This window comes from Ochotona princeps, chromosome 11 (assembly GCF_030435755.1).
Source record: "Ochotona princeps isolate mOchPri1 chromosome 11, mOchPri1.hap1, whole genome shotgun sequence".
In the NCBI taxonomy this organism is placed as follows: Eukaryota; Metazoa; Chordata; class Mammalia; order Lagomorpha; family Ochotonidae; genus Ochotona; species Ochotona princeps.
This window is the reverse complement of record NC_080842.1, coordinates 64,607,141-64,633,203: the sequence shown is the minus strand read 5'-3', so window position 1 is coordinate 64,633,203 and position 26,063 is coordinate 64,607,141. Positions and strand designations below refer to the sequence as shown.

Below are 26,063 nucleotides of genomic sequence, written 5' to 3'. Positions count from 1 at the left end.
CAGACCTCCTTTCCCCACTGACCATGAGCACCCCTTCCAGGCAGAGGAAATCTTATATTCTGTCTCGAGGGTGAATATCAAGCCCTCCTATGGCTCCCCACTTCTATACAGAAGATTGACATCTGTGATGTCTAGGCAACATCCTGGATGTTGCCAGGCAGACATCTGAGTCCTAGTCAGGGCAGCAAGGCAAAGAAGAAAGACAGAAAGAGTTTGACTCCATATACCATGCATATTTCATTCCAACCTCTGTCCATCTCTGGACCTCTCTTATGCAAAAGAGGAATAACCTTCTAACTTGGTAAAGTGTTAATATGTTGTGATTTTCTGTTAACTGTAGCTAAACCCAGCCCCAGGCAAAGAAAGGTTTCTTCATCTCACTTTTGCATTTTCTGTACCCTATGCAGTATCTAGCACAAAGCAGGTGCTCATATAAACTGTCTGCTGAACTATAAACAAATGGGCATATGTTAACTGTCTCATACCATAAGGTATATATTATGCATACATATATAGAACATGTAGATATTTGCAGTTCACAGCATATTTGTAAAGTGGTTAGAGATATTTCCTTGCAGCCTTAAAAACCAGCCTCACTGTTGTTTACCCTCTTCTTAAAAGTAAATGCACAATCTTTCGTTTGGAAGAGGGCTACTGCCATTCTGCCCTCATTGTTTGTGTTACAACAGACAAGCAAGAGTGGCGGCTTCCCTGTTGGAAGCTGCCTAGGAGAGAGGAGTCAGTGGTTTTGCAATTATAGTTATCTGGTATTTATAAGTGAAATCTGCCATCGGGAGCCAATTTCCAGGCCTTCAGGTGCTTTGTATCATCAAACCTCACAGGAGACTTATGTTTCATATCATGTATTTCTTTTTTCGGCACAGTGGACTTACTGCTGGCCCCACATGCAAATCAACTTGCAAAACATTATTGTCTATTGTCCTGAATTTTCATAGCCAGTAGGAATAAAGAAACTTCTGGTTCCTGGCTTCGGACCAACCCAGCTCCAGCCGCTTAGGGGAATGAACTATGGGATAGAAGATCTCTCTCTCTCCGTAACTCTATCTTCCAAACAAACAAACAAACAAACAAATAAATATTTTAAAAAGAAAGTATCTTCATATTTATGACCATGATACACATTCATTTTTCTTTCTCATTTTTACATGTCTCTTATTCCTTTATGGATGCCTTGCTTAATTCCAATATAAAACTCAATCATATTTTATTGCTTTGTACTAGTCTGTTGCTGGATGTTTCTGTTATTTTCCATGTGAATAATGGTGCTTAGAATGAAAGCTTGCATTAAAACTTTTATCAGTCTTGATTTTTCCCTTAGGAGATATTCTTAGAATTTGAGGATGAGAGAAAATGAGTGTTTTTCAGATCAACCAAACATAATGTCGAGCTACTTTTTAAAACGGCTAAATGGCTGTACCATTTTTAATCAGCACCAGCCTAGGTAGCACCTGTTCTGCCATACACATATCACTCCTGTATATTATTCTTCTTTAATCTTTATCGTGTGCAAAAATCATTGATTTAATTCCCCTTACCCTCTTTTATTCTAACAAACCACCTAAATTCCAACAGATGCTGGTAAACTGGTGTGACAAAAATACAAAATCTGGGATAAAACATTTTATAAATGTTAATAAGAGTAGTTTAATTCTCCCAATTCATTGTGTTTCATATTCTCATATTTTAATGCAGCATTTCAGCATCAACACTGTTGACATGTTAGCCCCATAATTCTTAGGTGTGGCGAGAGACCCTATATGTTGCAGCAGGGTTAACGGCAACCCTGGCCTCAGTACACTGGACTCCAATAGTTTCCCCCAATTTGTGGCAACCAAAAATTTTTCTAGATGTTGCCAAACATCCTTTGGAGAAATACGGGCCCTGACTGCAAATCATTGTTGTAATGGAAAATACATAGTTTCCACTTAATACCAATGTTAAATTTACATTGTTTAGTTTCTTTGACCTGATCATGCTTACGCAAAACTCTTTTATTGTCTTCCTTGCCAACAGGACCCCAATTTTGCTCAGCTATTCCCCCTCCCAGGGACTACCAGAGATAAATTCTATCTAATTATGGCTATTCTACGCCGCCTTGGCACTCCTATTCTCCTTATTAGTGATTGGTTTCATCTTAGACATTGCACCTCATCATGGGCAGTGGCACCCAAAGAGACAGTTGCTTGAAGGACTAGTGAAAAAGATAACCTTTGTGCTTAACAGATATTATCCTATCTCAATGTGTTGCTTGGAAATGTAACCCTGAGGGGAGAAACCACCAGCAACTGAAGGGTAAGAACATGGAGAGCACGTTATATTTATGATACCCTTGGGATGCAGAAACACCCAAGAGCCATTGGGAAACTATCTGCAGCTTCTTGTTACGTAAGGTAACATAGTAAAAACCAACTCTGCAGCAGTAAACAATGCCTGTGCCTGAATGGATTACTGAGTTCTTTTGTGGGGTGGAGCTGCATTGAGGTGGTTGTAGAGACATCCACCAGGCCTTGCCATGCAGCGGGAAACTCCTTGCGGCCCTGCCTGCAGTGGAACAGTTCTCCACACACCTTCGTGTCCTCCACACCTACTGCAAGGACCCCAGCATGAATAGTAGCAACAGTACCACCAACAATGATGTAATCATTGAAAATAATGTATTTTTAAGGATGTGTGTGTGGGTGGGGTGGGGTGGGGGATGGGTGTGTGTATGTGTGACAGAGAGAGAGAGAGAAAGGAAGAGAATGAATATAATTCTATAATTCTTCACTCTTTAGGATCTTTCTCATCACAAAAGTATAGGTAAAGTATTAGGCTGTAGATCTAACTCCTATATATTGCAAGTTTGTAAATTTGTTCATGTGTGTTGCTGGTAATGCAAACAAAAAAATTCCTTCCTTAACATTTTTTAAGCATACATTGGAGTTACATCTGATTTTTTTTTTTTTTTTTTGGCCAGGATTTCTTGATCCTTAACTTATTAAGAGAAGAGGTGGTGAAGAAGGGAGTTGGTCGCCAGCACTGCGGTAGTGGAGAAGAGAGCCTCCACATGTTTTTAGCCATCAATTTAGCCATCAGTGATCGTAAGTTCAATAATGGTGAAAAGTTCAAATGATCCCTAATTGTTCTGAGCTTGGGTGTGTGTAACCTAGTACAGGCTGTGACGTAACTCATCACTGGCTGCTGTGAAGATAATTTAGATGGCTGCCTTTTCCCAGCTCCAACTTCTGCATCTGTTTTAGAAATGTGACAGGTGCGATTTTTCCAAGGCAAGAGGAAGAGATGGTTTGACCTCTGGTGCCCACTGAAGCATCTGAGGAAGGCTGATCTGTCATTTTTATTGCATAAGTGAGAGTGCTCCCACAGTGAGGTAAAAGGGTGATAAATCTGGATCTTGGAGGCTGTTAAATGGTACGTAGTCGGGGAAGGGCCTGAGTGACAGCTGCGCACTGCTCAGGAATCACAACACATTTCTTCTTTCTATGGCCCTCTACTGGGACGAGCACTGGCACAGTGAGAGTGAGTTTGACTTCATCTTCTCTCTCTGCTCAGATTACTGACCTGATTTAGGGAGGTAAGAAAATCAAGGAAGCTTAATAGAAATTAACATAAAGGATGGTGGGGGGAAGAGAGACAGTTTAGAACTTAGCCCAGGTATGACAATAATTCTAGCTTTAATTTCAGCTTATCTTATCACAGAGACAGTATAAATCTGAGGTCAGTTTTATTATCCTATCCTTTAAGATTCAAAAGAGGGCCCAGCATTGCAGCATGGTGGGTTAAGTTGTTGTCTATGATATCAGCATCCTTTGTGAGTACTGGTTACAGGCCCAGCTGCTCCACTTCCACCCAGCTCCCTGCTAATCTGCTGGGAAAGCAGAAGAAAATGGCCCAGGCACTTGAGCCTTTGTCCCCACATGGAAGACAAGGATTACATTCCAGGAATAAATTGGCTTCAGTATGGCCCAGCCCTGGCTTTTGAAGAGCCATTTGGGGGAGTGAACCAGTGGATGGAGGATCTCTTTTGGTAAATGTGCCCTTCAAAGAAATAGATAAAACTTTTTGAAAAGATTCAAAGGAAGTACGACTTTGCTACTCTGTGAAATGCAGAGTGGGAACCCCAACACCATCCACCTTTCAGATATTCAGGGGCTGCCTTCAGTTCCTTCCTGTGCCTCCTACACCACAATTGCGCTTCTCTTTAGGGATTGGCTTGTTGTCTGGCTTCTGTGAACACTGTCCCATGTTAAACCCTGCCTAGATTCCTCCACTATCCAAGGTCTACCTGTACAGGCTGCAGGGCAGTATACTCAGCTGTGGAATGGGAGTATTACAATATAAAGCATCATATCCCTGCAAACAGTCTGAGGTGCACAGTGAACACCTGAGTTCTTAAAGGTCATTCAAGAAATTTTTTCCAGCCAATCTCCACGGTGTTTTTCATCCACTTGCTTTGTCATTTACCCTGCATGTCAGGCCAAGATGAGTCCAAGGGGAGTACTGGCTCCAACATCTGTCAGGGGTTGGTAATTCTCAGATGCTACAGATAGACTGTGCTGGAGCCCAATGTGACTCACACCTGACTGATGGCACAGCTGCCTTCTTTTTCCTGTATCACTCTTTATTGTTCCCAAAATCTCCACATTCCATGACACAGTCATTTCGCCTGGAATTCTCCTTTAAAATTTGTTTCCTATTATTTATTTTACTTATTTGAGAGACACAAAGAGAATATGCATGCAAGAGTGCTGCCATCTACTCTTTTACTCCCCTCAAGGCCTGCAGCAGCTGGGTTGGGTCAGGCAGAAGCCAGGAGCCAGAAACTCCATCTGGACCTCCCATGTGGGTGGGTGGCAGGAACTCAACTACTTGAGTCATCATCTACTGCCTTCCAAGGTGCGCACTGTCAGGAAGCTGGAATTGGGAGCAGAATCAGGACTTCAAACTGGCAACTCTGACATTGGATGCAGGGGTCCTGAACAGTGTCTAAACTGCTGGGTAAATGTTCACTCATGCTCAGAATTCTTATACAGAAGCTCACTAAATCACAACCCTCTGGAGAATATGAAAATGAATACATCCTTTACTAAATCAATTAATTAATCCATTTTAGATGAAGAACTGATGCTCTTGACAAAGCTCAAGATCAACCAATCACTCCAACTGGGGTCTTGAGGTTCCAAGCCATTCAGGCTGTCCTGAGGTCTCTGTCTGCCTTGCTCACTTTCTGTATATGTGTGTGTCTCTCTATATTACTTTTTCTCTCATAATAAACAAAAAAAATCTCCTGGGCACAGGGCAGGTGATGGAACACTATTAGGTATTGCTGGTTATGTGTAAATTACCCTTTCTAATGTTCAGAGAAAGTAGAATCCTGAAGGATAACTGGGAAAATGGGGCCCTGATATCTGGATTCCCCTCACGAACTTGACTCACCAGCAAGAGCCACCACAGTGCTGCAAATCTGCTTACGAACCTGTCAAAGTTCCTGGAAGAAACTCCCTCTCTCTAGAGGACCCTAGGACTTTCAGGAGAGCCCTGCCATAGTGGACTGAAGTCTCTTCAAAGGTATTGCCAAAGGTCACTTCCACCCTGAACAAAGACATCACCCTAAAATTGTTGGTTCTGAAGAGTTTGCTTCCAACTCCCTTTTGCTAAAGGAAATTTTATAGTCTGTGGTATAACTGGGAAAGGACTACTGTTAATGTAGAGGTTCAAGGTCAGGATACAGTCAAACTTTCTACAACGCACAGCACAGAGCCCTCAACGAAGACAGAATTATTCAGCTGAAAACATCAGCTGTATCCAGGTTGAGAAAGCCTTCCCTAAGCCATCTGCAGTCCTGGCACACTGTCAAGGGAGCAAGGGGAGCTAGGGCTTGCAGCCCTTGCGTGTTGTCTGACTCAGCCTCTGTGAAACCTCAGACACTAAGGAAACGGAAAGCTTGAAATTGCCCCTTATGGCTTTGACCAGGAGAATGGATTGCTGAGCTAGAATTGCAGGAGCATCAGCAGTAATAGGCAGGGGTGAGCACTGGAGGCCCTCGTCCCAAGAAGGCACAGGGAGAAGGGACCCAGGAGCAGCAGTGAGGAGGCACAAAACACAAGGACAGAAACAGCTGTTGCACCAGGACTAGCAGGCACAGGGAGCAAGGAGTGTGGTGGCAGAGATTAATGAAGACACCTTTTGCAATCGATGAAGTAAACATTAACTGCACTCCTGGTGTGCCCTACAGAGCCAAGAATTTTTATTTCTTTTTCTCCATGTAGTATCCACGAGACAAGCAGGCCAGGTAGGCACTTTGCCTATTAGATGAGAACAAGGGTTCCTAGGACCAACCAGGGGGCTATCTAGTCACTGGAAGTAACCCTGTGATGCTGTCACACTGTCATCGTGTTCTCTCCCCCAAATTCATACACTGAAGGCCTAACCTCCATGCAACCGTATTTGGAGATAGCGCCATTAGGGAGGTAGTTATACCTAAATAAGGTTGTCAAGTTTGGGCTCCAGTCCTTTAGAGAGAAACCAGAGGACTCTATGTCTCCACTGTGTGCTTAGAGGAAAGGCCAGATGAGGACACAGTAAGAAATCAACTCCTTGCAAGTCAGGAAGATACGCTCCTGGCACCAGAGATCAACCCTGCAGACATCTTCATCTTGGAGTTCTAGCCTGCAGAATAGTAAATAGATGTTGCAGCCCTACCTACTCTCAAGAGAAAGTTCATGTCCCAGCTTCCATTTTATTCATTGCTAATTTGTCCACTACCTGTAAAGCCCAGCTACCAAGGTCCCTCCATGCCTGCTGTTTTAGCTTGCCTACTGTGATGAGAGAAGACTGGACACTGAATAGACCCTTTGCACACTGATCTCTGCCACTGGAAACAAAGTTCTCTGTCCCACTATTCCTGGGGACAGCACCTTATGGACTTGGCAATCAATCACATCTCATGGAATTGACTTTGTGAACCCCAAAGGGGAGAGAGGTCAGAGAATGTGTTGTTGATCAGCTTTGCTTTCCTGAGGCCCGTCTTAGATTACACTGAGCCCCTGCATCTGTCTCTCTCACCGACCCACCCAGCTTATACTCAGTTCTAGTTCCTTCTATTCATTAAGGCTGTTGCCAGATAATTTCATAGTCTTCTTCAAGACAAATGGACCCTGCTCCAGGGGCCTAAAGACAGAAATAGTAAGTCTGGACAGACACATTCTGGCAGCACAAAGAGGAAAAGCTTTGCAAGCTGAATGTTGGCAGTACTGCTGGCTCTTGCCTGCTGTATTAATTTCTCCTTTAAAAGAAAGCTGACCCATTTTTCCAGCCCACAGTCCTAATGGACTCTTACTCAGAGGCCATCCTTCTCCCACATAAAGAGCTGTATTGTGTTTAATGATAAGCCTTCTAATGGACTTTGCTATTTCTGGGTCTTGGAGAAAATGCTATTAATGAGGTTACAAGTGCAGGGAATAGCAGATGTTGGAGGGACATGCTTTTTCAAGGGCAGACTCCCCTGGCTGGAAATTGAACAAAAACTAGAACATAGGGTCTTTTTCATTTCCTTGGAGCTGGTTTGGGTTTATTAACCTAGCCAAACTTTGCTTTCCACATATGAAGACATCAAATCTCCTGCTGCCTTTGTTCCCCAACTCCTATCTATCTGTTGCATACTCTGCCATCACCTACAAATGTTTCTGTCATTCTAATCACAACAAAACTATCAGCAGAGTGCAAAACCAGAGCACAGAGGTGAGTAAACCAAGCAGGCTAACTCCTGACTCTTTCAAATAGGTCAATGCCTACAGAGACGAAACACAACATGAGGAGAGATGGAAGGGAACTGCTGGGAGATTCACTAACCTTTCTTTGACTGCCTGGAACAATTCAGCTCGGGCCTCCAACCTTCAGATTCAGTCTTTAAATCAGAAGCCTGCAGCTAATCAGATGTGCCTACTGCCAGAGCAGTGCACTGATCATCTCTCATCTTAGGGAGGCCCTGTGAGCTGCACCTCTAACTGGCAGGCCTATTGAAGTCCATGTCTTCTCTCCTTTATGGGGGTTCCTCTGGGTTTGCACTTGCTGGCACTTACAGTGACATACTTGCTTCCAGTGATGGTTCAGTACTGTGAACAGACAGGAGTTTTGCTAGTGTACGTACTACTGGCACCCTGTCACATTATTGGAGGTGCTGAAAATCTGAATTACCAGATGAAATCCTTGGCTGGTGCTGCGCCGATCCGAAGCCAGGAGCCAGGAACCTCCTCAAGGTCTCCCATGTGGGTGCAGGGTCCCAATGCTTTGGGCTGTCCTCTTCTGCTTTCCCAGGCCACAGGCAGGGAGCTGGATGGCAAGTGGAGTAGCCGGGACTAGAACCGGCGCCCATATGGGATTCCAGTGCGTTCAAGGCGAGGTAGCTGCTAGGCCACCAAGCCGGGCCCCCAATTTCAAATATTAACCAGTTAAGGTGACATTTTGGAGGACCAGCATCATGGCACTGCATATTAAATCACCACTTGTAATTCCAGCATCCAATATCAGAATGTCAAGTCCAGCACCTACACTTCCATTCTAGTTCCCTACCATTGAACCTGAGAATTCAGTAGATGGTAGTCTGCCAGTTTTGGTTCCTGCCACCCATGCAGGAAACCTGGGTGGAGGTCCTGGCTCCTGGATTAAGTCTAGCCCAGACCTGGCTGTTTTAGCCATTTGGAAAATGAACCAGCAAATGAAAGATCTTCCATATCGTCTCTCTTTGTCTCCCTCTTTCTTTCTCTTTCTACTTCCCCACCCAACTAGCCCCTTCCTCCATTTTCTTCCTTTTTAAAGACTTATTTATTTTTATTGGAAAGACAGATTTATAGAAAGAAGGAGAGACAGAGAGAAGGATCTTGTGTCCACTGGTTCACTCCTCAAATGACCACAATAGCTGGAATTGAGCCAATTCAAAGTCAGGAGTCAAGAGCTTCTTCCAGTCTCCCACATAGGTGCAGGGTCCCAAGGCTTTGCGCCATACTCTATTTCTTTCCCAGGCCTCAAGCAGGGACCTGGAAGGGAAGTGGAGCAGCCAGGACATGAACTAGCATCCATATGGGATCCTGGTGCATGAAAGATTTAGCTACTGAGCCATGGCACTGGGTCCATCCCTGTTTCTTCTTTCCCCCTCTCCTTCTTTTTCATTCTGCCTTTCAAATAAATAACAAATAAATATTTTTTATAAAACAAGGTGATAAATCCTTTTTTAAAATAAAGTTTGTCCCAAAACAGCCCTTCACCTGATGATTTCAGTGAGGAAGGAGAATTTCAATTAGTGGGCTTCCTAAAAATCCAACTGCAGAGATCTTAGGCTGAAACCACTTGTGGGTAACTGTTAAAGTATTGTAGCATAAACAAATTCCTTCACTGGGCAAAGCAGCTTAACCTGAGAATGCAGAACTTCTGAATGGCAGTGTAGTGTATTTTTTGGGGTATGCTTGGAAAAGTTCTGGCGATCAAAGTTACCACTTCATGCAGAGTAGCACAACCAGACACCAGAGACTGTGTCTTCCTGTATCCCAGAAACCTACCCAAGTAACATACATTATCAGAGATAGTACTGTTGGATACAGAGTAGAATGTAAGGTTGGATACATAGGTGGAAATGTAATGAAGAGCAATCCTTTAATATAAAATCAGAAATATTGAGGAAAAATATACTGTCTACATGAAGTTATCTTTAAAATAAAGTTGACTTGCTTTCCAAGGGATGTTTCTCATTCTTTTTTTTTTTAGATTTATTTTTATTGGAAAGTCAGATATACATAGAGGAAGATCTTCTGTCCAAAGATTCACTCCCCAAAGTGACCGCAACAGTCGGAGATGAGCCAATCCAAAGCCAAGAGCCTGGAGCCTCTTCCGAGTCTCCCACGCAGGTGCAGGGTCCCAAGGCTTTGGGCTGTTCTGAACTGCTTTCCCAGGCCACAGGCAAGGAGCTGGATGGGAAGCAGGGTCACCGGGATTAGAACCGGCACTCATGGGATCCCAGCAAATGCAAGGTGAGGACTTTAGCTACTTGACTACCGCGCTGGGCCCTCACCCTTTTCATATGAATGAGTATAAATTAAAATTAAGAAAGAATAAAAATGAACACAACTGGAGAGTCATTGAACCATTTGGGACTAAACTTGTAATTTTTTTTTCCTTAGTTCTTCTATGGCTAATATCAACTAACCTGCTCATTCAAAGAGGGTTTTTAAACTCCCAGTTAAAAGAGGTCATATTTCTCATATGTAATTGGAGAAATTTTCTCCTTGGGATATGTTGTGAGGCTTCACTCAAATAAGGAAATCAAATGAAACGCTGGGTGTAACCCAGTGCTGGGCTGATACAAAGATTGACAGATGTTCATTGCCGTTCCCTCCCTGTGTGGGAGGAGCCACACAAAGGATCAAGGATTGCTGTCAAGCCATCATACCAGTAGCTTGGAATAAAGCTAGCTCTTCTGCGGGACTGAGAGCCCAGGCAGTGCTGCAAGGCACAGGGGAGGATGCCTGTGCCAGGGCCGTCCTCAACAGTAAGTTGTCACTTGAGCCTTAGTTGCCAAGCCTTAAGGGTGTGGAAGTTTTATTACACTCACTGACTCCATACACTTCTCTGAAAGCACCCTCCTGCTTGAATTAGCTAGTTCGGGGACATCTAAACAGCTCCTTTCCAGATTGCTTTAGGATTCTTGACTTGAAAACTGCAGATCTATCTTAACAAGCCTTATCTGTGAAATCTGTCAAATTAACACTACAATTAATGATGTAAAGTCTCTCTCTTTCACACACACACACACACACACACACACACACACACACATAGTGATCTTTGCATTCCACTATAAAGATATGAATTGTACCTTGAGTGTCCTTAAACCCTGCCAACATGCCTTGACTTCTTTATTGTTAGTCCAGACTTTCTCCAAGCCTTCCTCTCAAATCCTTCCTGCATGAAGTGGCCAGAGTGATCTCAAATCCAATCAAACCCTCAGACACTGCTGGTGGAATAGAAAATGGTGCAGCAACTTTGGGAAACAAGTGAAACTTTGGGAAACAGTGAAGTTGAGAGGGATGCATGCCCATGTGGGCCTCTGATTACGGTGGAGAGGTTCAGGCACGGAGGAAGGTAGATGAGAGAAATATTTCAGATGTTTTTTCTCCCATGTCTGCAGGGAAGGAGTGGGGGGGGGGGCACTCCTTGCTATCAAAGTACATCAGCACTTGGGGATTGGGGACAGTCATTTGGTGACACCTTAGAGACCCTGATGTAGGCAGGAGTGTTCTGAGGATGTGACTGGAGTGGTCTGGATAGTTCTGAGAGTTGTTGGCTTTGTTGCTCCAAGGCTGAGCTAACCTTTCCAAGGTCTATAGGTTGACAGAGTCCACCTTAGCACTTCCACAGACCCAGAAACAGGCTGCAAAGCTTGGCCAGAATTGTCCAACCTGTTCTTCTTCCCACCCTCTGATGAGGCAGTTGACATTCCCTACTGGCCTAGATGAGCTAGTCATGTCCCCCGGGTACATCTGGACATACTATACACCACACTGATATCAGCAACTGAGCAGGCCCAGTCCACACACACACACACACACACACACACACACACACACTCTGAGGTCTGACTACACATCCTGTGAGTTTCAGGCCAAGGTCTGAATCCAGTGGTCTTGTCAGGGAATCCCCAAAGAAACCTCAGCTGGGGTGACCTCAGGTCTGATTCCCTGAGAGCCAGCCAGTGCAGGTTCAGTTGCAGTCTGTCAACTTCACCCGCCAATGCGTATACTGATGGATGTAGCTGGCTGGTCAGTTCTACCCCAGCCTCATATCTCATGCAAACCAACAGGTGCTGAGGCCCACCCCAGCCAGCCCACCACAGACCTGGTCCTCACATATACCTGCAGGTGCATGTCCTAGTCAGGGCGACCTGCAATAACCCCCATTAACTCCCCGCCCCCAGCCCTGGTTTTTGGATGTGCCAGCCTCTGCTTCATCCTAGCACAGCCCAGCCCATGTCTCATTTGGTTCTTGTGCACACCATGTGTGCTGTGGTTAGAAAACAGCCAAAAGAGAGAGAAATATTTGGCAAATAGGATGCACTGAGGTTAACTACAATGGTTGACGTTTAGAAAGGCATGTATTTCAGCTTTCTTCTCCCACAGTCTGAACACTGAGACGATTCTGCAGCAGCTCTGCTCACACACTCTGTTAGAGACAGTGGTGTGACTGCTCTCAAACGCTGCTGACACCTTCACAGACCAGGCTGTCAGTTCACATTCTGACCATTTAGTAGCCTCTTTGAAATCCCTCACTATATTCTGAGCCTCCACAGTAAGATGATGTACCTGGAAAATGCTCCCAGGTTGCCCAAGGGATCAGAGAAAGAAGTACTTTTCTCATAGCTTGGTCATCCAGTAGGATCTAAAGCACACCAGTGAGTCTTCAGGGATAGGACATTTGCTTTTGGTTTCTCAAAGAAGCCTTGTTCCTAACCATGGGGGCTTTAGGACATGAAAAAGCAAAACCTACCTCAGGTAGGAACCCAGTGTTTGTGGAACAAACTATGTTAGGGCGATCTGCAGGCAAGGCAGCATTCAGCTTGGGCTGAAGCCATTGGATGCAGTTGTTCATATTTTTTTAATTATAGATTTATTTTTATTGGAAAGGCATATCAGAGTTATGGAGAGAAAGAGAAACAGACAGACAGATCTTCCATCTGCTGGTTCATTCTCCAAATGGCCACAGAGCTGAGGGAAGCCAGGAGCCAGGAACTTCTTCCAGATCTCCCACATGGGTACAGGGTTTCAAGGCTTTGTGCCATGCTTCACTGCTTTCCCAGCCACAAGCAGGGAGCTGGACAGAAAGTGAGGCAGCCCGGACATAAACTGGCATCCATTTGAGATCCCAGTGCTTGCAAGGTAAGGATTTAGCTGTTGAGCCAAGAAAGAAATACAGCTTCCTTCTCCCATACATTAGCCTCCCATGCTGTATTCTGGATGTCCTAGCTCAGCTCGCTAATAGATACGGAAGTGAAATCTGGGAACTAAGTGTCCTAGCTGTCTTATACATACGGAAATGACACCTGTTTCTGGATATCCTAGCTGTGTGTGTGTGTGTGTGTGTGTGTGTACATACATATATCCATATCGATAAATGAAATTGATGCATGAAGGAGTGTTCACTCTTCCTGTATCTGTATCTCAGATCCTCTATTTCTGCATTATGGTTGGTGCCTCCCTTGCCCCCAGGTAGAACTGCTGTGCACACAAAAGGCGAATATGTAAAAGGTTTCGCAGTGTGTGTAAAATAAGGCCTTACTAACATGCAGAAGTTGTAGCCACTTGATTCAGCTTTGCTCTTGAAAGGTATTTAACAAACTGACAGAAGCAAGAGTGATGAAGAGGATCCAGGGGGAGAGGGGAGGTATTTCACTTCTTAATGGCTCCTGTCATTAAGAAGCCTGCTGGTGTCCTCCTAGGTCCATTTCCTCTAACTACTCCAGATGAGAGATGGTGCTGTGGGTCCACATCTCTTCACTTATGGTCTGGTGCTTGAGAGTAAGCCTACACTTCAAGAGATGGTTCCTGAAGAATACTCACTCTGACTCCTTTTCCTCTTTTAAATAAAAGGTGCATTTGGGCAACACCTTCCTTCCTCCCTCCTTCCCTCCCTCTTTCTTTATCTTTCTTAACATTTATACACTTTTATCTGAAAGGCAGATCCACAGAGGAAAGAAAGACAGAGAAATGGTCTTCCAACTGCTGGGTCATTCCCCAAATGACCACAACAGATTGCTGAGAAGATTCTAAGCTGGGAGCCAGAAGCCTCCTCCGGGTTTCCTACATGGGCATAAAGTCTCAAGGCTTTAGGCCATCCTTTGCTGCCTTCCCAGGCCAGCAGACAGCTGCATTGGAAGTGGGACAGCTGGGACACAAACTGGCACCCATATGAGATGCCGGCAACACAGGATGAAGGATTAGCCCGATAGCACCAGCCTGACCACCCTTCTTTCGATGTTGGCATTGGGAAATCCCTGGATAAAATGGATTCCACCTATTCTGAGGATGAGGTAGCGCAGAGAGCTATAAAACAAAAAATCAGATGGAGCTTTTCTAGAGGATGCAAAAACAGAGTTGGACAGGTGCAGGGATAGGACTGGGTAAACTTGTCTAATGCTTTCAAGACCAAAAGCTTGGGGTAGATATTTGGCCTCGTCTTTAGCAAGTCCACATCCTGTATCAGAGTGCCTGGCTCATGCCCGGCTCCACTCCTGACTCCAGCTTCCTTGAGTGCTCACTTTGGGAGGCAGTAGTGACAGATTAAGTGACTGGGTTCCTGTTATCCATGTGGGATTCCTAGATTGAGTTTCCAGCCTGCTGGCTTCTGTCCCAGCCAAGAGTCACTGCAGGAATCTGGGAAGTGAACCAATAGAGGATGGGAGCACTTGCTCACCTTTCCTCCACCTTCAATGAAGATATTTAAATATTTATAAAAAGTAGATTAAATGTTGCCTTTAGCTGAGCTACAAAAAGGACTGACTACTTGGGCCTGGCGCGGTGGCCTAGCTGCTAAAGTCCTCGCCTTGCATGCACTGGGATCCCATATGGGTGCTGGTTCTAATCCCAGTAGCTCCAGTTCCTATACAGCTCCTTGCTTGTGGCCTGAGAAAACTGTCAAGGACGGCCCAAAGCCTTGGGACCCTGCACCCATGTGGGAAACCTGGAAGAGGCTCCTGGCACCAGCTGTTGCGGTCACTTGGGGAGTGAATCACCGAATGGAAGATCTTCCTCTCTGTATATCCTGTAAGTCCTACAATTTACAATCCTGTGAAGGATTGGCAAAATGGAAGACAAGAAATTCAGTAAACTCCAACAGACAAGCTTTTTTTTGTTTTAAATTTTAAGGTATAAAAGGGACAGATTCCCCAATTCACCTAATGGCAGTTTCAACAAAGAGCATTGAGGCAGTGGTCAGGAAATAACACTAAAGATAAAAGTCACTGATAATTATATAGAATTAAGGAAAGCACACAAGTCTTCCTTAGTAGAAAGCACTCTCCTGCTTTTGCAGAGGATACAGCTAAACTAACACCAAGACCTGTTGTTAAAACTGCTAAATGGCAAAAATAAGCAGACACTCCAATGCTATTAAAGAGCAAAGATGGGTAATTTGTAAAGGAATGAAAATTGAACTGGCAGTAGAATACTTAACCAGTACCAACAAGTAGCCCATGATGAGGGAGTTCCCAAAAGTGAACTCTGGGAAAACAACTACTCATAGAATTTTATACCCAAAGTATCATTCAACAGTCATAGCCAAATAAAGATATTTTCCAACATACAACAAATCACCTGCCTCACTAAGAACCTTACAGAAAAGAATACCATAGGACAGCATTTTTGCACAAGAAAAATGAATGCATCAGTGAATTTAGTTAAGTTTTATATAAAAACTATTTTATACGCTAACACTGTAAAAAGTCTAGGGAGTACTGACAAGCTTGGGAAGGGGCAAAGCAAGCAACCTTCTTTTGCAGAAAGCAAGCCTGAGGCGGTTAAATATAGATGACTAATCCAACAGAAGACAAGAATAGAGCAAAAAGAAGAAAGGAGAAAGAATAGTAGGCAAAACATACAACACAATGGGATGACAACCCCAAATATATCAGTAATGACAATAAATGCGCACAGATTACATTCCAAAGTATAGGACACAAATCAAATTCATAAATTAAAAATGGAGTGTGACATGGAAATAGCCAAGAAAGGTGGCATATCAATATTAACATTTCTAATTTCAGCAATAAACACAAAAAAGTAGTAAGTAGAGGCAAGATATGATGAGATTCAACCCTGATTTCTAATGTAGAATATACTTTCAGAAACATGGTCAACTATGTGTCTATAAATATGTCTGGCTCTGCATTTCCTTATCTTCACGGCTTGGCACCTAATAGGTGCTCTATAAATATTAATGTGTGGAATAGACACCATTTTCTTATGAAATCATCTGTTCATTTTTGTCACACTGAGGCTAAGTGTCACATGTTAATCATTACTTTGCTACTGATATTCAGCACCTTGCCTGGTACATAGCAGACACTTCATAACCTCACAGTGAATTCAGGAGTCTTTGCTTTTACAATGTCTTCCACAAACTGCTCCTGCCCATTTGTTTCTGCTTCCACAGCATGCATTATCGGACGGAGCTAATTTAGCAATTAATGATATTGTAATGTCATCTACTTTTCCCTCCATGTTTGAAACCTTGTTTCTCCAAAAATATTTCAGAACAAAATGTCTTACTGTACTGTGCCAAATGCTTTTGTTTTTTGAGGGGGGAGGATTGATTTTTATTACTTAGACCAATGTAAGTTAGGTCAATAGTGCCAATTGTCCATGCCAAGGGTCCATTCAAGAGGCTATCTTCATTTCCCTTTTTCAGTCCCTGGCTTAAACAGAGCATGGTTTGGGGACACTTCATGTGCAAGGATTGTGGAGTCCATGGGAGGGGCATGAGAAGGTAGCTTTCAGTGTTTGATTGCAAGCTGTTGGGTTTTATTCCTTCTGGCAAACAGTTGAGACAAGGGGAGGCAGGAACACCTGTTACTACACACACACACACACACACACACACACACACACACAGAGTGGGTGTGATAGGGAGACATGTTCTATACACCTGAACCTGACCTCCAGCTGGCAGGACGGCTGTGAGACAGACAGGAAACCCACAGAAATGGTTAAATCCCCCCACTTGAAACCTTAGGCACAGAAGACTGGGAGGATGGTCCCCTTCTGCAGGCATGACACAGGAGGGAACCATGACATGCAGCTAGCTCCTCGTTGGGAAGCTGCAGAGGCTAAGAGCGCTACTGCATCTTCCTGCTGGACTTTAGGAGAGAGCCACAGCCTGGCAGTTGTAGGCAGAGCCCTAGGAGGAGGGAGGACAAGGGGCTGGCTGACCTCCTAACGTCCTTCCTACTCCTGTAATTACAGGGTGAATCAGGCTCTTCTTCACCCATGCTTGGGCTGCCTTCCAGGTTGGGTGCCCTGTCACACAAGCTGCTGGCACTCAACAAATGACTCAAATATTTATCGAGTGGAGGCATAAACGAATCCAGTGTTTCATTAGGGCGCACATGACCTCCCCAGCTGTAAAGTACTGTGCTGAATGAAATCACAACATTCCATGCACGATCACAAGGGCAGAGCTAGTGAGGGAAAACTACACACACGCGGGCATGCACACACACCCACAAACACAGGCACGCACACGCATGAATCACATCCCCGCCTGGGAAAAGCAGAGACCACAGCAGGCAGGCTGCGCGAGTATCCTTGGCAGGGAGCCCCCGTCTCTGCCGCTTTAGCATGGGTCCTCTGGAAGGTCAAGAAGCTCAGATTTCGGACCACTTCCTTTCAGGGTTGACAAAGTTTTGTCGGGATTCTGCCCCAACCTCCCTGGGGAGGCGCGTCTGCACTCGCTCCCCCGAGCCTCGGCACGCTCGCCGGTCCGCAGTGCCCGGCCTTACCTTGGTGAGCTGGGCGATCTTTTTGCACATTTTCACGTGCATCTCGGGGTCGCAGTCCATTCTCCAGGCGGTGCCACCAGGAGCCTCGGCTGTGGAACTCGGGCAAGTCCCAGGAGGGTGAATTTTGTTGTTGAGGACAGAAGCCATCAATAAGACACCCTCTGCACCCAGAGGCTCTCTGGCTTGTATTCTTTCTTCCTGCCCGCCGTGGGCACGTGCGTGCGCGTGTGCGCGTGTGGGCTTTCTCGGGAGAAGGTGGCACTGCAGTCCCACCGCCAGCACTGCCGCGTGGTTCTGCTCACCGGAGGCGTATGCCTCCTGGGCGCACCCTCCCTTCTCTCCTCCTAGCTCTTTTGCCAGCTGGCTCTGCAGGCACCCGCACCCTGCAGCGAGTCGTCCGCGCCATGCACGTGTGGATCGCGACTCCGGGCACAGCTCCCGGACTGGGGCGGGTTTCGGCTGCAAGGGAAGAGATCCCTAGCTTCCTAGCTACACGTCCCAGGGGGCGGGGGAGGTGCTGGCCCGGCCGCAGTTTTGTAGACGTGGTGTTGCAAGGCCCTGGGCTGCCCGAAGTGGGCATCCCAGGCCAAGGATAAAGGGCAGCCAGGGCTGCCAAGGGAGGGGCCCCTGGCGGTGTGCAGGGGGAAATGGGGACTGCTTGCCAGGAAGCCGGCTCCATGAACCGAGCCTCCGAGTGTGGCACTGAAGGCAGAGGCGGGAGTTGCTGCAACAGAAGAGTTGGCTAGGTCCAGGGAGCAGGGTCGGAAAGCGCTGGAGCTTACTGGACTGAGGGTGGGAATTCTGAGGTCTGCCAACAAAGGGGTCAGAGTAGGGTAGGTGGCCAAAATCGGGGACGGGAAGGCGTGAGCAGCAGCAAGAATATGGAGGAAGTCATCAGAGGTAGAAAACAGGATGGCAGGTGTCCAGAAGGAACTTACAGCATAACTTACTGGAGAGAACGTACAGCATAACTGAGCCAAGTCAGTGAAGTGACCTGCCCTACCTACACAACAAGTGGTCTGGCTGGGCTGTAGGAACCTGAATCCTGTTAAGTGTTTGGATTTTAGCTGGCGGTGTTTGAAGGGGCGTGGGGAGGAAGTAAAGGGCCAGATTTCTTCCTGTTTTCAAACAGTGGCCTTTGAAGGGATCGAATTTTGATAATATTTTAAGGTATGAATAATAGTGTCATCGTAATAAGCAGTTCGGTTGATCTATTTTATTTTACCAATTGCCAATAGCAAGGGGCTTGTGGCAGTTTTAAAAAAGGTTTATTTGTTTTTTATTGGAAGGTCAGATTTATAAAGAGAAGAGACAGAGAGAAAAGATCTTCCATTGCTTGGTTCTCTCCCCAAGTGAGCTGAGCTGATCCAAGGTCAGGAATTAGGAGATTCTTCCAGGTCTCCCACACAGATGCAAGGTCCTGCTTTCCCAGGCCACAAGCAGGGAGCTGGAAGGGAAGTGGAGCAGCCAGGACACAGAAACCAGCACCCACATGGGATCCCAGCACATGCAAAGCAAGGACTTAAGCCACCAGGCACCACGCTGGGCTCATAGCATTTGACTGTCACTACAGCAGACTTGTACCTGCCGCTGACACAGTGAGGCCAATGACACAGACATAAAGTTCATTATGCCAGAGCATTTACATATTGAAATGTGTATTATTTAATTATAATGATTTCCCCTTAATTTCCCCCTTATATTATTGCTAAGAAATTAAGCTGATTATTAAAACATGTGCAAGTAAAGTATATTATCTATGGATTTCAAGATAGCAACACGGATATTATAAAAATGGTGATGTTGACTAGGTTTAGCATTAAGAAGCTTTAAAATGAGATACCTATTAAAAATGAGATATCTAACATAGTCTCTTGTTATACACACTGCAGGTCAGTATAACTGCAAGCTACTCTCACATTTCAGTTCTGCAAATATGGTTTTATTAGGTCTGGGTAAGTTTCCGATAGGATATGTTTTACACCTTAAATGTCGACAAATATCTTGTTAGAGTTACAAGCCAGTCTAGATTATCCCAAAATCTGCCAAGATCAACAAAATTATACTTCAACACAACAAATGGCTAAATACTAAAATGAAATAGACACGAGACAGCTGAATGGTACCCTATAGCCATTTTAAGGTATATACCAGCCGGTCCGGTCCTGGATATAAACTAAAATTGAGATGTCAATGAGCTAATCATAGGTTGTGGTTAGGACTTGCTTTTTTTTTTTTTAACATACTGGTTACTCAAAACCATGTCAATTCCATAATATTGCAAATTGCTGTTGATGTTATATTGGGACTCTTAATTGACTGTGATGATATTCTACCAGCTCTAACTTCGGACCAGAAATGGTCTCCCCAAGAAACTGTTCAACCCATCTGGACAATAAGTAGCTGGACTCCATGCTTGGTATATGTTTGCAAGGAAAGAATCTTGATTGAATTTGAACTGTAATACTGCATCAAGGTGGAGGAATCCACCATGGGGGGAGGGCATGGGGAGGAGTTGGGGGAATCCCAGAGCCTATGAAACTGTCACATAATGCAAAATAATTAATAAAATATATATATATAAAAAGAGACAGTAGGAAAAGCAGCTTCCCTTTCCAGCTTGTTGGAATCTAACCACTGCACTCCACTGCACTCAAGCTACCATGAGCCAGCCTGCATTGGAAGAGTCCTCGGTAACTCCTAGGATTTTCCAGTATTGTGTGAGAACACGTTCCTCTACACTATCAGAAATGAAACAGATGGCAGAAAAGAATCAAGTTCTGTGTCAAAGATGGGGGTGCGAGGACATGTATTGAGCCAGCAATGCGATTTTGGTACCATGTAAGCCCTTTATACATGTTCTCACCTCCTGTAACACACTTGTTATTGTCACTCTACAGACTAGGAAATTCAAGCTAGGACAGGCTAAGTACCCAATTTTGTAAAGTTAGCAAATAGACTTGGATGTATCTGAATTTGCATGTTATATTTCTTCTAAAGAACAATGGTGGCAATCTAGAAATCATAAGATCATAACTGATTATTTTGTTTAGATTATATGTAATCTGGGTAAAGAATATAAAGAATATTAAGAAAAGTAGAAAGTACTGGAGGAAAATGAGATATCTAACATAGCCTGTTTTCAGTAATCAAAATTGAAAATGTGACTCAAATATGAAAGCTATAAAGCTTCCAAAAATAATATCAGAGAATAATTTCATAACTTTCACATTATCAAAGGTTAGTTAAAGCACTAACCATACTAGAAAAATATTTGATAAACTGGATCTTGTCCAAATGAAAAATCGCTTATGAAAATGTATCAGGAAGAAAGTAGAAAGACAAGGCATGCAACAGCAGAAAATATTTGTAGCACATATTTATAACCAACATACAAGATACAGTGTATACAAAGAATTCCTGGGCAGATGTTGGGCCTATCCAGTTAAGATGCCCACATCCCATCCTGGAATGCCAGGGCTCAATACCTGCTCTGGCTCCTGCCTCCAGTTTACTACATTTGTAGAGCAGAGGAGGCCACAGTGATGGTTCTAGCATTGGGTTCCTGCCACCCACTTGGCAAATGTGAAATGTGTTCCTGGATTCTGGCTTCAGTTCAGCTGGGAGCATTTGGAGAATGAACCAGCAGATGATAATTCTTTTCTTTTGTCCATCTCTTTTTGTGCCTCAAATAAGTAGGGAAAGAAGATCATCTAATTTCTAAGTGGGCACATATTGAACAATTATACTCTTTTTTTAAAAAAAGGTTAATTTGTGTTTTTGAAAGGCAAAGTTACAAAAAGAAGCAGAGACAGAGAAAGATGGTGATCCTCCATTTGTTGGTTCACTCCTCAAACAGCAGCAAAGGCAGGGTCTGGGCCAGGCCAAAGCCAGGAGCCTGGAACCCCATTAGGGTCTCCCATGCGGGTGTGGGGTCTCAAGCATTTGGGCTTTCTTCTGCTGCCCTTCCAGGAAGGAAGAAGTGCAGCAGCAGGGATTCGAATCGGCACCTTTATGTGATGCTAGCACTGCAGATGGTGGCTTAACTTGCAAAACCAGAACACTGGCCCCAAACAATCACTTTGGAAAGTGATAGTAAAATTATAATAGAACTACCTTATTACGCTACAACTTGACTCCAAAGTGTAAACCCAAAAGCAATGACTGTAGATGTTCACAGAAGCCACAGAATGTTTCTTGTGGCTTTGCTAATAATAGCCAAAAATACAAATGAACTCACATGCCAACAGCAGTTGAAAGGATAAATCAATATATTACATCCACAAAACAGAAATTTTTATAGCATTAACAAGGAAAGGAATCAGTACATTGGTGAAAAAAAAAACAGGCATAAAACATCATCTACTGGGCCTGACATGGTAGCCTAGCAGCTAAAAGTCCTTGCCTTGAACATGCCGAGATCCTATATGGGCGCTGGTTCTAATCCCGATGGTCCCACTTCCCATTCAGTTCCCTGTTTGTGGCCTGGGAGGACAGTCTAGGATGGCCTAAAGCGTTGAGACCCTGCACCCACATAGGAGATCCGGAGGAGGCTGCTGGCTCCTGGCTTTGGATCAGAGCAGATCCGGCCGTTGGGGCCACTTGGGGAGTGAATCAGCGAATGGAAGATCTTTCTCTCTCTCTCTCTCTCCTCCTCTTTGTATATTGGACTTTCCAATATAAATAAATAAATCTTAAAAATAAACAGTGTCTACTATATGATCCCTTCACACGCAGGTTGAGAACAAGGAAAACTAGCTCTTATAGAAGAGTAGCTTTTCTTTGAAAGACATTAGCTTGGGAAATGACACTGGAGATTCAGAAATGTTTTAGATTGATGAGTAGATACATCTTGACATGATTTTTAAAGTTATTTCTTTGAAAGGTAGCATAACAAAGCAAGGAGGAGAGACATAAAGGAAAAGATCTTTCACCTTCTAGGTCTCAAAACATTTCATAAAATTTTCCTAAGCAAGGGTCAAAGTTAATTTTATAGAACAAGTCATTGAAACCCTTTAAATGTTATGAAAACATCTTCTGCAGTGTCCATCTTATTAAAGGTGAGCATTTACTGCAATTGTGTAATATGATGCTCTGAAGACTAACCTAATAGTTCACAATGCTGCAATTTTACTATGTTTCAAATGTCACTTATTTCATCACTAACCAACTACTTCTTAAGAAATAAAACCTCAGATTCACCCTTGTGACACAGTGACACTCAGCCAAAATGTGTATTTGGTGCATTTCTACTTGCTTCATTTGATTTACTAACTAACCTACTTTTCCAAAAACGTGTCATTCTCTCTCCCTCCCCTAATGTCAGTGTTCTAGTCTCCATGTCCCCAAGCATTGTTTCCTGCAGGAATACTTCCGGAACCGTCAGCCTACTTACTTGGCACAATGGTCGTCCTGGGATTTTGTTCCATTCTCACATCTCCTTTGTGAGCTCCTGCGGCTCCAGGATCCAATGACTTCTTAGAATAAACCCTTGTTTTGGCAAAGCACCTCCAAGAGCTTCCTAAGAAGGGTAGATAGTGAGATAAAATTCTGAGACCATGCAAGGAAAGATGCCTTTAGTTTTGTCCTACCCTTAGATTGCCCAGATACTGAATTATAGGTTGAAAAATTGTTTTCCTTTTAAATGAAAGGCCTTGCTTTCATAGTCTTTCAGCTTCTAGTACTGCTGCCACTAAATCTAAATACTGTTCTGAAATATCCTTTTTATGTAAACTGTTTCCTGCCCCCTACAACTTTGGAAGACTTGAGTATCATTAAGAAATATAATGTTGATGTGCTTTTATTTTTGAAAATTCATTGTGCTAGGCACTTGGCTGACCATTTTAAGAAACTTATGTACTACATTTTCAGAAAAATGTTTATCACAGTTTGCTATTTGTTCCATCATTTTGGAGCTCTTAGCAATAAACAATGCATATTCTGCTTTCTTGTTGTTTTTGCTTTCATTTCAGCCTTTTTAATCTTTTCTGAAATATTGTTCCCTGTTTTTCCATTAGCTTTCTTATTTAAAAATAAGTTATACTTATGAAATAAAATACTTATTTCATGCACGTATATATTTTATTTCTTATAATTCATTTATTTGAAAGAGTTAGAGAGAGACAGAGATATCAATCATCATCCATTGGCTCACTCCCTAGATGGCTGCAGCGGTCAAGGTTTGGCCAAGCTAGAGCCAGGAGCCAGTTTTGTCCAGGTCTCCAACGAAAATGGCAGGGGCCCAGTCACCTGGTTACCCTCCACTGCTCTTCCAAGGATACCAGCAGGGAACTGGACTGGAAACAGAGTAGCCTGGAAACTCACAGGCACCCACATGGGATACCAGCATCACAGGCCCCATATTCTATTTTTGAAACCATCATAATTTCCTTGGAACATTTCATGTTCATCCTTCATGTTGGAAGTATTCTCAAATAATTCTTGGTTATCACAATATAGTGATTTCAAGTGACTGAAATCTGAACGAACAGGTCTTGTGGACTCTAGGTTTTACTCTACCAAATAAACATCAAGATGTTTATTTCATTGTTCATTTTTGTCTTGGGTAGGGGGAGAAAGGTAGGTTGAGACTCTAGCTCAGTTGGCTACATTCTGCAGCCTACATACTGGAGGCCCATAATGTTCAGAATGCTGACAGTTACTGATGATTCTCTCAGTCATCCACTTCTATGTAGCACATCACTTAACACCGTCACTTAACACTTCCCCAGCTCCCCAGTTGTTTGGCTGGATTTCTCAAGAAGCTAACTCTTTATTTTTAAGATTTATCTTTATTGGAAAGTCAGATTTACAGAGAGAAGGAGAGACAAAGATGACTTCCCAAGTGGCTACAACAGCTGCAGTTGAGGTGATCCAAAGCCAGGAGCCAGGAGTTTCTTCTGGGTCTCCCAGGTGAATGTAGGGTTCCATGGCTTTGGGCTGTCCTCTACTGCTTTCCCAGGCCACAAGCAGGGAGCTGGATGGGAAGTAGAGCAGTTAGGACACCAACTGGTGCCCATGAGACCCTGGTGCATGCAAGGTGAGGATTTTAGCCACTAGGCTACCATGCTCGGCTCCAGAGAATTAACTATTGAGTATTCACTAGAGATTCAGGAAACAGAGGGCAAAAACAAATTTTCAAATAATTAATTTGTTTTCAATATGCTCTTCATGCCCACCTTCCAGGTTATCTTGAGTCTTCAAATTCTTCAGTCATTTTAGAGTTCTGAAAGGCACAGACAGGTGTTCTCAATTTATGGACCTTTTCTTCAGTGAAGCATGGCTGCCAGAACTATGCTACCTGGCAGGTATTTAAAAAAAAGAGCAATACTCTTAATGTTCCTCTTTGTAGCAAAGGAGAAAGTAATTGCCTAAAAAACATAAAGAGACAAATTCACACTACCTACCAGAGGTATGTTTCAGATTTATGTATGGAAATACTAATGGTTGTGGGGTTGACATATAAAATGTTTCCCATGAAAGATTTATTAGCTACCATTGGGCTCCTCCTTTACCACTCAACAATAGTTTTAACCTTGGGCCAATTATATGAGCCTCCCACACTCCCACTCAAGTATTTAGAGGTAAGAAAACATAACGTAGCAGCAGAATGTTTCACAGAAACAACTATCTGACTTCAAATCAAGCTTAACTAATGCTGCTAACACAACTACAGGATTGGAGCCAATTAAATTTGGATTTCTGATCAATGATAACTTCGGGGGTATATGTTCCATTTCATTATCTAAAATTCAAATTTATCTGAGTGTTGTGCATTTTAATTTGCTAAACCTGGTAATCCATAACATTTAAAGAAAACTGTTCAAGTAGAATGTGAAAAAAAAAATTAAAAACCCGGGTTCAAAGTAAAGAACCGGGCTTTGAACATAAGGTGGACAAGTCTACTTCAGTGCTAGGGGAGGATCCAGGGGCCTACACAACAGAACACACTTTGTGAAAATTCCCCACAGAATTGACTAGTTGCAGTCAACGTTAATGCTAGCTGGCTTTCAATACATACGGGTTCTCTAAGTGAGAACTCAAATGTGTCATCAGAGTTTTTCTACTCTGTTAAGCCATTCTGACTACTCAAGGTACACTCAGAATCAATCTAGGATCTTTTCTGAGGGAAGATGGCTGCAACCCTGGAGTACTCCAATCTGGAGGTATCCCCCAATCAAGTTGCTCTGAATGGACTGCTGGAAAGACATCACTTGATATACTGACTTGTCACAGCTGATAACATAGATGAAAGGGTACTACTTGCAATGGGCTTAACAATTGACCCAAACATAATCATTTTCTCTGAAAAAGAGCAGGTAACTACCAGCTCCTCCATTTACTAATTGCAATACTCATTTAAAACATTGCTTCATCCTGTTTCTATGGCAGTCTAGGTTGACAGCTCATTAGCTTAGCTTGTGTAGGTACTACGAACTCAGTTTAGATCTGCTAGACTGACAAGATTCTGAGTCTCTTTCCAGATGATTACTGGTTACGCAGGATT

At 43.7% G+C, this 26,063-nt stretch overlaps 1 protein-coding gene across 1 annotated transcript in view; it reads right to left on the bottom strand.

The window, feature by feature from the left end:
* The window catches only part of FAM184B (family with sequence similarity 184 member B), an 82,086-nt gene extending 64,042 nt beyond the window's left edge, over nt 1-18,044 (bottom strand). Inside the window, exon 1 of the mRNA XM_058670280.1 lies at nt 17,558-18,044. Within this exon, the coding sequence (XP_058526263.1) occupies nt 17,558-17,704 (147 nt within the window). The 5' untranslated portion in view covers nt 17,705-18,044. The remainder of the gene's footprint in view (nt 1-17,557) is intronic.
* Between the last annotated feature and the right edge of the window lie 8,019 nt (nt 18,045-26,063).